General features: G+C 37.4%; 1 protein-coding gene across 1 annotated transcript; it reads right to left on the reverse strand.

Moving 5' to 3' along the window:
• Positions 1-4436: 4436 nt before the first annotated feature.
• Positions 4437-8209, reverse strand: LOC132998455 (low choriolytic enzyme-like). Its single transcript, XM_061068111.1, has 10 exons — positions 8132-8209; positions 7447-7477; positions 7300-7365; positions 6869-7021; positions 6420-6537; positions 6089-6267; positions 5757-5838; positions 5302-5426; positions 5063-5120; positions 4437-4654 (listed from the first exon to the last, which is right to left on the reverse strand). Exons 1-10 carry the CDS (start codon positions 8192-8194, stop codon positions 4648-4650), a joined length of 882 nt encoding a protein of 293 aa, XP_060924094.1. The 5' UTR covers positions 8195-8209; the 3' UTR covers positions 4437-4647.
• Positions 8210-12514: the final 4305 nt, after the last annotated feature.

Consider the following 12514-nt stretch of genomic DNA (forward strand, 5'->3'; position numbering starts at 1 on the left):
TGGATTCATTTTCATTGGAAGAAAACCATGACATATCACAAATGCTTTACTTGGTATTTCTAAATTCAATTACATCTGATGTACATGTGTTTAAATGTGTTTTTCTCTTTTCTCAGCATACTGAGTTAATAAATCTAATAATTTTGAAAAGCAAGGTAATGTGTCTAATTTCTTTAATGTATATATTCATTTAAATATTTCGACTTTAAAATATGGAATCAGTCTTTAAAAAATATATTGAAAATATGTTAATAGTTTAGCAAAATGCAGAGACTCCCAAAAAATGTACCAAGGACACAACCTAAATGGCCTCATTTAAAGCTACAGGTGCTGAGGAGGAGTTTACACAACGCAATCACACATGGTGGGTCTATAAGACAAGATATAAAAGTGCATTAGAGCTTTTGTATTTTGTGCAATGCAATCATTTTTCTTCAATTTTTGTAGGGAAATCTGGATATTTGGAAATTAAAGACATTTATACAACAGTTTCTTGTGGCTCATGGGTCACACAAAAGCGGCTTGGACTAATAAATGTAAGTGTCCATCGTAACAATAGTACAATGAGGAAAACAGGAATATTTGCGTCAATGGCAATGATAACTGATACAATTGTATTCTTCCTTACTCTTGCTTAGGATTAAATGGGCGGCTGTGGCTGAGGTCATCAAACTAGAATGTTCAATCCCAGTTCTCTCAATCTGCATGCTGAAGTGTCCTTGGGGAAGATACTGAAACCTGAATTGCCCCTTATAGAAAAGGATACTGTATAATAGATCCACTGTATGAAAGTAAAAGTCTTTTGGTCACAGTGTCAAAAGAAGAAGAATTGGTAGACGATGAAGAGAAAAATGCTGAGGCATTTGCTGCGCTAATCCAGTTTCTAGATTTAAATAGTTTGTTGCTGGTGATGTGAGAAACAATGGCCAGAAAAGAACTAAAGCAGCATCCCCGAAAAACATCATGAAAGTGAGAGTGCAGCCACGATCGAGATGCCTTTTGGCAAGTTCAAGTGATGGTGAGTGCAGTGCGGGCAGTTAGCTTCAGATGTGGTCTAAGAGGACACAAAGGATAGGACCATGCACAAAAAGTGGTGAGCAGCAAGGGATATGCATTTCGGATGAGCGGCAGTGACACAGAGATCCCGCCAGACATTAGGTTGACAGGTCTGATGGTGAATACGAGGCAACTTATAATGAATATTGCAAGTTGGAGAAGTTCAATGACCAATTCCAGACCTCCACACTGCTTGGAGCTGGCTGATAGCACAAGGTGCAACAGAGCCACAGAGCCAAGAAGAGATGCAAAGGTTTGCTTAATCAAAAGCAGAGGACAAAGCCACAATACGATGCTGAGAGAGTTGTCGTACATCCTCTCATACCTGCAGGACATCTTCTCTGAGAAAGCACCTACTGCCTCTGGAGTGAGATCTTCAAACGAGGCAAAGATGGCCTGTCACTAAGCGAAGGTACAACATGTCACAATCATCAGTAATACAGGCATGAGATCCTGGGGCATTATAATAATGATGACATTCAGTTGTTGATGTCAGAGTTGTTGATGGTATGAATGGTAATTAAAGGTAAAACAGATAAACATGCACTACATTGCGAAGTGTGCACTCAAATTGATCCAAACTAGGAACAGGGAGTCTGATTTAAGAGCCTTAACAGCTCGAGAGTTGGTACTCAGATCAATTTATTTGTTTAAGCACAGAAAAATTAAATACATAGAAAAATGACAAATATAATATACCCTACAGTGGCCGGCAAAAACCCAGTGTTCTTATTTTGAAGCCTCTGCCTAAATATAGTAAAAAGTTCACAATATTAGACAACTTGACATGCAGAAATAACATTAAAACAATTATAGGTTATATTTCACTGATGACTATTCCAGTGCACTGTTTGTGTAGGCTACTTTATAAAAAAATATTATTTAATTGAGTAAAAGAGTAAAATGAAAAAGAAAAGACAAGGGTGCATGATTATCATTAAAGAATTACCATGCACATCTCAAATAATGAGGCAGATTGGAGACCTCACCACCATACCAAAATGTTACTGCAAAGCAAAACTGACACTGTTGTAACAATAAAATATATAAAAACAACAATCAATACGATTAAAGGTTGAACAGTCCATCAGGAATGTGATGCATGAGATGTCGGACCAACAGGATAAAACCAAAGCAGAAACCAGTGGTCAGACAACACTGGAATTAGGCAAAACAGCAGTCTGGCACTTAATCTGCAGTGAGGGGGAGACAAGGTCATTCATCAAATTGCAACCAAATACATCAGAGGGGATCACCCTTTACGTTGCTTTTAAATATACTCCCTGCTCAATATGGGGCCCTGCTTTACAGCGACCATGGATGGCTGACTTTGTACTGTTGCTCAAACAGGGGAGAGGCGAACCCTGAATCTTCACTCAACCATGGGGCCACAAAAATCTGGGTCGAGATGGGGGGCCATTCAGGGTTCAGCATCTTGCACAGGGACACTCCGGCATGCAGATGGGTCAGACTGGGGATTGAACCACCGACCAGGTTGGAGCACGACCACTCTACCCCTCAGCCACAGCCACTGGTGGTTGTATAGCTTTTTAGCACTGCAGAATGTCATCATGTCACTTGACTATTGTAATGGTGTGTTCAGATCAAAAAGCTGCAGCTAATTAAAAATGCTGCTGCTCGAGTCCTCACTAACACAAAGAAGGTGGATCTTTACACTGGATCCCCCTCTGGTCGTCTGAACATGTGTTAAAACAGATGCATTTTTCATTTGACTTTCAATGTTAAGTCAACTTCTGTTGTCAAAATAACTCCATATGTATCAATAATTTATCTTTTGTTGTTTAATGAGTTTTTTTTGTCATTTATTGTCATTATCTTTCATCCACATCACTATATTGTCTTTTGAGGTGAGGGGGTTGAATATTTCTGATTGCAACTGTATGTTTAGTATCAAAAAATATTATCATTATTTTTTTAGTTTCAATCTGGGTTCTGGAAGTACCATAGCATTGAGACTACCCTGCTGAAGGTTACTAATGACCTTTCGATAGCTGGTGACGCTGATGTGATGCTAAAAACAGAAATACAAAGTATTACAGCAAAAGCCAAAACAAATGATACCACATGGTTCCCTAGTAAAACACATAAAGGCAGTTCCAAGGAATCTTTGCTTCTTGTTTGACAGTAACTCAAGTTTAAAAAATCTGCCTGTTTTCCTTCCTTATCCCAAAATCTATATTATTACTCAAAACTTGACAGAATTCTGAAACATGATCATATCATCCAGCTCTTAAAACTGGCCCTCAGTTTGTATAAGTAATTGGTTTAAGATCCTACGGATCCTACTAAGGCTCTTCAATGCCTGTCTCCATTTTATACATCTTTTAGTATCCTACTCACCAGTTCATATCTTGACAAGCAGAAGACTCTATCTGTGCCAATCTAAAAGCCAAAAAAATCTACTATAGGGGACGGAGTGTTTACTATCAGGGTTCAAAGGCTCTATAACAATCTGGTGGAGGAAATTAAGTCCGCTGACTCATTGATTTCAATCATGCTTGAATTTAAGTTTCTTTTAATTTAATTGTATTTTAAATCTGATGATTTTATGACTTATTTGATTTAAATACTGCCTTGTGAAGAACTAATGTGGATATTCAAAATGTCTTTATGGTAAAGATTATTTATTTGCCACCATCAACAGCAGTATGTTTCCAGTGTATCCTCCATGTGTTCTCTATTGAATTCTGTAAAAAATGTAACCACACTATATCTTATGTAATACCTCAAGTTTTTTTCACAGACAACCCTAGTGTTTTATATCATTCTGGAATGAAAATCCATGATAAACGATATTAACAATGACAATGTGACTAATATCCCCATTTCCTTTAGAATGTCGTATGTTTTGTGCCTGTAAAGTCCTGACAAGTTATAAAGTATCAAGGTCACCAATACACAAAGTTTGGCTCAACTTTGTTCAGTGTAAAAATTAAATGTGACATCATGCTAGAAAATCTGGTGGTGTTATAGAATTAATAGATGGTTGTTATTTTTGTTTTTCATTAAAGCAGACAAAAAAAAAGAAAAAGTGACTTGTTCTAACATGTGTATTTGTTTATGGGGACATACTCTGTTTGCTGAATCTGGCATCCAGCAAGGTCAGAAAAAAAATTATCAGTAAATGTTCCATGTTTAATCACCTGTGTTTGTGTACCAAACAGCTACACTTGGCCCGGTTCATGAAGGGCAACAATGTGAGAATAACAGAAAGTGTAAATAACTCAACCCACTTCAAGATAAATGTTTATCTTTTTTCTGTGGAGTCAAAACTGGAACATCCCCTTCATCTTTCCAGGTTAAAATGTCATGGCACACAGAAACAGACTGAGATGGTTAAGATATGTGAATATGCATCTTTAATATTTTTTTGCATTCAATCAAGTTGGCTAGCAGTTTTTCATTTAAGGGTAAATATAATGGTAACACTGGAAAGCTGCTACTCTTCATTTCTTATTGGAACAGCACAAAAGCTATGATTAGATTTTCTGACTCAAAGCATGTTCATCACAAAGCACAAACTTCACTGTTTGCTTGCAGATAAAAGCTGCATCAGTCTTCCTTTCCGCTTCATTTCCTGTCGGAAAAAAGAGATTTTGATAAATATGCTTAAGTACACGTACACACACACAGACACACACACACGAGCAGTATGGAGGCAAGCTTTTTCTGTTGTTATATTAAATCTGAAGAAGATGTCGCCAGCTACTTCAATTGTATTGGATTCGGCTACAACAAAGTTTACCCCTGAGACTCCAGAAGTGTTTTGTCGATTCAAACATTTCACCCACCCCTCCATCGGCATAGTGGTGATTAGATAATGAGTGAATTTTCCTTTTTCAGTGAACTATCCCTTGGCTGCATATCAATAAATTTATGTCATTATTTTCCTGTGTGTCCTTTCTGTAGTTGTATCTGTAAAGATTAAAGGGGTGGAAACTTCAATCTGAAAACTTAATATACATATTTTTCTGAACCCACTTACTTTAATTTCAAATGGTCTCTCTGCACAGGTTGCACACCAGGTCTGGAGACAGTTGAATCTGCAATGAATTCCAAAAGGCAGCAAAACTGTAAAAGCTGCTTGGTTTCTTTATGGCACTGCTACCATGTGCATATGGTAAATAGGTCTGTGTTCATACGTTTGTTCATTTAGTCAGTACAGTAGGGAGAGAGTATGAGAAAGTCTGGTAGTCGGTTTAAATTGGTAAAAATGTTACGTACTGCATTGATAAAGGCGGTTCACTCGAACGATGTCAGTGGGACTCATCTGGCTGGCCCTGCCAATGGCTACATTGGCGTCAGGGATTGGAACGATGGTTGGCTCCCTGTTCCTGGAGAAAGCATACCTGTGGTGCAAAACATCAGTCACGATGAGAGGTTTCAACAGTTCATCATACAAGCCTAGGTACTTATTACTCTACTCTATTTCTAGAGCAGAGTTTTAAACTGTTAAAATCAGTGCTTCTAGCTTAAGTAAAAATTATCCATTTGGTTTTGGCACAATTCAGAACTAGCTTAAGGTCACTTAACTGCTTCTCTAGCATGTGGAAGGAGATCTGCAGTCTATTTATAGCAGAGTCAATGTTGGAGGCACTACAATACAGAACTGTGTCATCCACATAAAGATGAACTTGAGAATATGATTAGTAGGTTCAGAGGGAGAACTAACATGTTACCTTGTATAGTGCATGATAGAGTTGTAGTCATAGGCAGTACCAAGGTTCCTTGTTTGGATCTTCCTGAAATTATGCTCCATTCCTGCAGGGGAGCCGAAGGACAATCATAATACATCTCTGTTTTCATTACAGTTTGTCAGACCTGTGACTTAAATCTGCAGGAAATTAGGTATGTAATAATTTCTGTCCATGCTTGCTAATTCTACAGATATTTCACATATACATTTACCTACCGAAATAAGTATGAAGTATGATAGTTGTATTTATATATTGTATGCGTTGCACTCTGCATAATGAAAAACAATTTCAAATAGTTGATGAACATGACCCACCTGGAATTACGTTCTGCAACTGGATACGAACATGCTCATCCCTGTCAGAACGGGTCTGCTCATGGTTGAAGCCAATGGCATGGAGCAGCTCATGTTGGATAACTGAACGGAAGACACACCCCCGGCGACTCAAAGACACCGTCTGGCCATTACCACGACGCCCAACATATGAGTAACACCTGAGTGTGAACAGTAAATAAAAAAATGACTTTTTGAGATCCATCCCACACTGTGTCCTTTGACCTGAAACACCTGTCAGCTCTAGGTGTTGATAGGGTCTATACGTGCAGTCATGTATGCATATGTGGTAAGTGCACTGTGTGGTCAATACCCTGACAGAGACTTGATGTCCACAAAGTCCCTCTGCCTCTGCAGGGGAGTGAATCGGATGCAGGTAGATTGAGCAAATGAACGCAGACCATCAATAATGGTATCTCTCTCTCTTTGGGCTAAAGAGAAAAAAAATTAGTTTAGTGACTTGCTTTAATTTTATCATCATACTAATGTATGTTACTATTTCTATTGCTGTTAATAATGTTATTAAAACTAATACTAGCCTACTACAACTATTACAACCATTAATAATATTAAGTAAGTACTGCCATCACTAGCATTACAACTAATACTTTTACAATATAGCTGCTACAGCGACTGCTACTAGCCAGATATTTACTACTACCACAACCTTATAAGTACTGGTATTATTATGCGATTCTTAGTCAGTTATATTTACTGCTACAGAAACAAAAGAAAAGTCCTTCATGTTATACGTAAACTTACAGTATTGTCCTGAGATGCGGTACGGTACATACACATTGCCATCAGAGGATTTAGGCCACAGGCAGCCGCGTGCTGTGCAGGGATCAGCATTTTGTAGACCTGTTGGCACTGCTATGTCTCCAAATATCACCAGAGGCTCATCCAAGTTCTTTCCTGCAAAACCACAAAAGGATGATCTTTTTGTGTTCTATATTTCATTGTCTGTGATGTTTTAAGGGCAGATCATATATGGGTCTGAAACAAGCTCCACACAGAGGATTCTATTTGAAAGTATCTCTACTGTATACTTCAAAGTTAGTAATACCAGCATTATGCTACATCTTAATGAATATCTAGTACTATTTTTAATGGTTTGATTGTTTTTGTCAGTTTCTCAATATACATACAGTACATACAGTCTGCCGGTTGACATGCAGTGTACATGAACATACCAATATTAGAATTGGCCTTCTCTAACAGTGTGGAAACGCTGAATTCATCATCTGCAATGGTGTTGCCTGTGGAAAAAAAGTTTGTTTGTGTATCAGTTGCATTACACAAAACTAATACTTTAGTTATGAAAAGTAGCCAAGTCTTACCAGAGTATTCATCTGTCTTTTCCAGTGAAGCCTATAGTAAGGCAGTGCAAACATTTGTTAGATATGGATTAGTGAAGGAGGAACCAAGGTGATACTATTTGAAATAGGTTAAGAGAGACAGTTAAGTTTCCACAGAAATTTAATTTCAAAATCATATGGGAAGAGAAGGTCCAAGTCAGCTTATTCTTTGGGCTATATACATACTACAAAAATATATGTAGTGTTTATATACATAGGTTCAGTATGTATGATTTAGATGAAAGGGATCTACTGGCAGAAATTTTATATTTAAAATTATCCTAGTGATGCTTTTGCTAGTGTGTAATCATGTAAAATGTAGAAATTGTTGTTTCCCTTATCCTAGAATTGGCCCTTCATATTTAAATAATCCTCTCTACGGAGTCTGCCATGTTTTTAAAGTAGTCCAGACTGGACAAACTAAACACCTTTGGAGTTTTAATGATTGAAGACACATCTCACATGGAAGGGGAATGTGAGGTGAGAGTTTTCAGCTGCAACATGAAACTTCAACACTAGATGTCACAAAATTTTATACACTGAACCTTTTAACAAAATCTAAATTTGGTAAGATATTACAAGGCTTGCACACTTTAAATTGAACTCCTATGAAAAGATAAACTCTTGATCTGTCCATATTCACATGGACCCATTTATAAATGCTTACCTGTATAGTGAAGCTGTAGACAGAGCAGAGGAACGCACTGAGAACAGCAGTCTGGAGTATCATGGCTGGTTGAAGACAGCAGCTGCGCACCAAGAAAATGCTCATTGGAAGGAGTGTTCAAACATATATAGGAGGGAAGACCAGTCAACTGCTCAACAGACGTATTGACAAATTTACCTCAACTGGAAGTGGCAGTTATTACTTAAGACAGACTTTGGTTTGTGTAAGATGTGGACGTTATCTTCTGCTGTTTGTCTTTGTGAGCAGCATTGATATTAAAAGGTAAAATTCAACAATTAATAAGCTAAATGTTGCTTTTTACCTCCTTTGTTTAACCATATTTCTGGATATTGAGTGATTAAGGTTATCAGAGTCAAATGGAGAAAAGTCAAATGGAAACACAAAAACATGACTGTGACAGTAAATTATCGGATGTTTAAAGAAATTTCAATCCTGACACAATAATATCAAATTTGACTTATGGATCAAATGGATGAATCTGCCTGTCCTACTCATTCACTGTAGTAAGCCTTACAATAACAATATTAAAACACCTCTTGCTGCACACTTAAGAGTACAGAAAATTCACATAATGACTCAAAAATGCACCAGAATACACAAAGGGTTCAAGTTTATGCTCATTTGCATAGCAGAGTTAATTAGAAGAGATAATGTTTGTTGAAAAATCCATTAATTTAACTAGAATACACTTAAATATAAATTATGTTGATTTAACATGGAGGTAATGAAATTTAACAAGCAATATTATGGTCAGTTAATGGTAAATGGACTGCAGTGATTTAGCACTTTAAATTACACTACTAAGCCACATTCACTCACTCAATGTCAGCTGGGATTTGGATAGAAGGTCACATTTACCCATTCACTCACACATTCATACAGTGCTTCTACATGCAGCATTTTTCTTTCTACCACAGATCATTCACAAAGGAATGCCAGATCCATCACGGGCAATTTGGGAATTCAGTGTTTTGCACATGGACATTTCAATTTAATATTTTAAGATCAATTGCAAATCAGTTCAAATACCATTACACAGTACTACACAGAATAAAATACATGTTATTATTTAAAGATGAAAAAGACAATAACCATTAAAAAGAAATTTGAAGTCTCCTCAGTATTTAGTACTGTATAACATATACTATTATAAGCACTACAGACAAAATAAGACTATTTTACTAATACCAACTAAGAGAATTTTGTTGGTTTTCTTTTGTTTGCTTTTCTTTTTCAGTTATTTATTTACTTGATATGAGAAGTGGACGATAACACCACCTAGGACATAACGAGTGGTTTTGGTTTCAGTTGGTTAAAAGGATAAAAGATAAGGATAACACAAAGAGAGGGTTGGTATATACCAGGGGTGGGCAACGTTTTTGACATGCGGGCCACAATGGGTTCTAAAATTTGACAGAGGGGCCGGGCCAGGAACAGATGGATCGAGTGTTTTTGTGAACTAATATAAATGACATGGAAAAATCATTACATGAAAGGATTTAGCCTTAACCAAGTAGCAAAGCACTTATTTGCAAGGCCATTTAACAAAAACTCGCCTTCAGAGAAAGGCTTGCTAGCCTTTGCTATTTAGAATGCCCCCCCAAAAAACATGCCTTGGTAGATGACTCTTTAATCGCAGTTTGTCTGTGAAAAAAAATGTTGCTGAGTCTGTAAATTAGTCGCCAACCTCTGAGCTGCAGCCGCCCGTTCTTGCGTTGACTGCTTGCTAGCGTAGTTAGCATGCTTCGTAGCAAAGTGACGGCTGATGTTGTACTCCATGAAAACTGCGACAGTTTCTCGGCATATCAGGCATACAGCCTTCGATTGGACTTCAGTGAAAAAGTATTTTGTTGTTGACTCCGTGTTAAACACTCGGCACTCATTGTCCACTTTTCGTTTCCTTGATCCTCTCATTTTACAGAAGGGCTCACAGGGCAAAGGGAAAAAGTGAAGGGAGATCATGTGCCCTTTCGAGCCCTATACACCACACTCCCGGGCAAATTTAATTTAGCTGACGCTTTTATCCAAAGCGACTTACAATAAGTGCATTCAACCCCGCGGGTTCAAACCCGGAACAACAAGAATCAAGAAAGTATGATTTCTTCAAAAATAAAGCAAAACTACAAAGTGCTATAAGTATGAGCCATTTAAGCGCTACAAAATTGTTAGTTTAAAAAAACTAACAATTTAGTTGGGCCGTACTTTGCCCATGTCTGGTATATACCATCCCTCTCTTTGTGTTATCCTTATGATTATGTATGATGTATATGTATGTTATTAACATTATAAACATACCATATAGGGAAGCTTGTTTACTCAACAAAACAGGACTCAATTTTGATTTTGAGTCTCTTTTTTGTTTTGATGATATTGGAAGTGTATGTTGTACTGTAGCCTACACAAAGACAAATAGTTTTGCATCAACAACCTTTAACCTTTTTTTTAATCATCCTCAATCTAATTTTGATACGATATGGTATGTGAAGGGAAGAATCACACCTGAGCTCCAGCATACCCCCCTGGCCATGAACTGGTCTGGGTCTGCACATTTTGTGTGCATCTCTCCATTGATTGAGCACTTTCACAATTTTTATATAGCGCCCACAGTTGCTTAATAGTAAATCAAAAAATCTCACTTTCTAAAAGAAACGGCCTTAATACTGTAAATAATACATCCAGATGACTTATGCTTATCTGAAACTGTAACCCATTAATACGTTTTTCATACTATCATAAATAATCGGTGTAATAAAACTGAATTCAAAAATGATTTCTTAATGAATAACACCATTCATAACAGCATTTAAATATCATATCTAATAAATTGCAAATATGTTCCAACAAGGAGCACGATTTGGGGACTGTTGAAGACTGTGGAAAAACGTCTAGCAGAACCAGACCTGTTATGGTCTGCCATCTGCATTTTGGACCAAAGAATTACAATAATCTAGTCAAGAAAACAAAAGCATGGGCTGATTTATCAGCATCTCTGTGAGATAAAATGTTTTTCATTTTCATTTTATTGTGCAGGTGGAAGAAGGCTGTCCTAAAGAGAGTTTTGTGTGAGTCAAATATCCTAGTAAAAAAAAAGCCCAGAGGTAAACCTGGAGGCCAAGCTAATGCAGAATTTTGGAACTCCATTACTAACTGTTGTGTGCATGGAGGAATCATTGTTAAGATTAACAAATTGTAATCTACCTGATAAATGCAGTTTAAACCAGCCTAGTGTTTAATCCCTACATGTTGGTTGAGTCCGTGTAAAAAAATCTTGTGACCTACGGTATCAAATGCAGAACTAAGAAACACGTCTTCCTGGATACAAGTATAGAGACAAGTACATTGACTTACAATAATGCTGCTCTTTACTGTGATGGATACTAAATCACCATTTTAGTGAAAATAATCACGAGTTAGCTGCAGCTTCTTATTCAAGGATTTTAGAAATGATGGGAAGGTTTGATATATGTATATATTAATATTGACAATACACCACTGTTCACACACATACACACACTTTAACGTGTAGTCAGATACACATAATGTCCTTTGAGCGTAAACGCACACACATTCACACATAACAGTACGTCATACTGCTCCTCAACTTCAGATACACACACATCTCCAGCTAGTTGATAGAACATTTTCATACTCCGTATCAAACAGGGAGTCTAATACACAGCAGATTAGAGGTAGGGGAGGCTTTCTCTCACAGTGCTTTCATGAATAACTTCATTATATTAAATACTGAGACATCCTCTCTCCTGTGCATGGTACGTCCCTCACTTCACTTCACACACACATAAAATAAGCACACACACCGAATCAATATGCTCATGAACTCTAGTAACAACCGCAACATGGCGTGCACGTCATCAACACGCGACGCCAGGGAGAAGACCCAGTGGACGCCAGGAGGAGGACCCAACGACGAACTTCTGTCACGCCCAGTATCGATATATAAGCTGTCTGCGCAGTTTGTCTCGCAGCCATTATTTTTCCTCTGCAGCTTAACTGCATAGAACTGATGGACCATGCATGATTCAATTGTTCTACACCGCATTTTCCTGACCTGTGACCTCTGAATAAACTTGCTTAATTTTAACTTGAGATCGACGACTCCTGCCCTTGATTTCCACACGCAACATTAACCAAAATAACATCTAGGTCAAGAATGGGCATCTTAAGCAGCGGTTTAATTACTGCTACCTTAAAAGCCTGTGGTACATAGACAGTTAATCTGATTTAATATACAGTAGAACTAATAATTAAAGAAAAAACTTCTTGGATTGTTAGACGAAAGGAATAGTTAAGATGTATTGTAGAAATGTTGTCTAAATAAGAATCTGGTGCTACATTTAGTTC

Source organism: Limanda limanda, chromosome 3 (genome assembly GCF_963576545.1).
Source record: "Limanda limanda chromosome 3, fLimLim1.1, whole genome shotgun sequence".
Lineage (NCBI taxonomy): Eukaryota > Metazoa > Chordata > Actinopteri > Pleuronectiformes > Pleuronectidae > Limanda > Limanda limanda.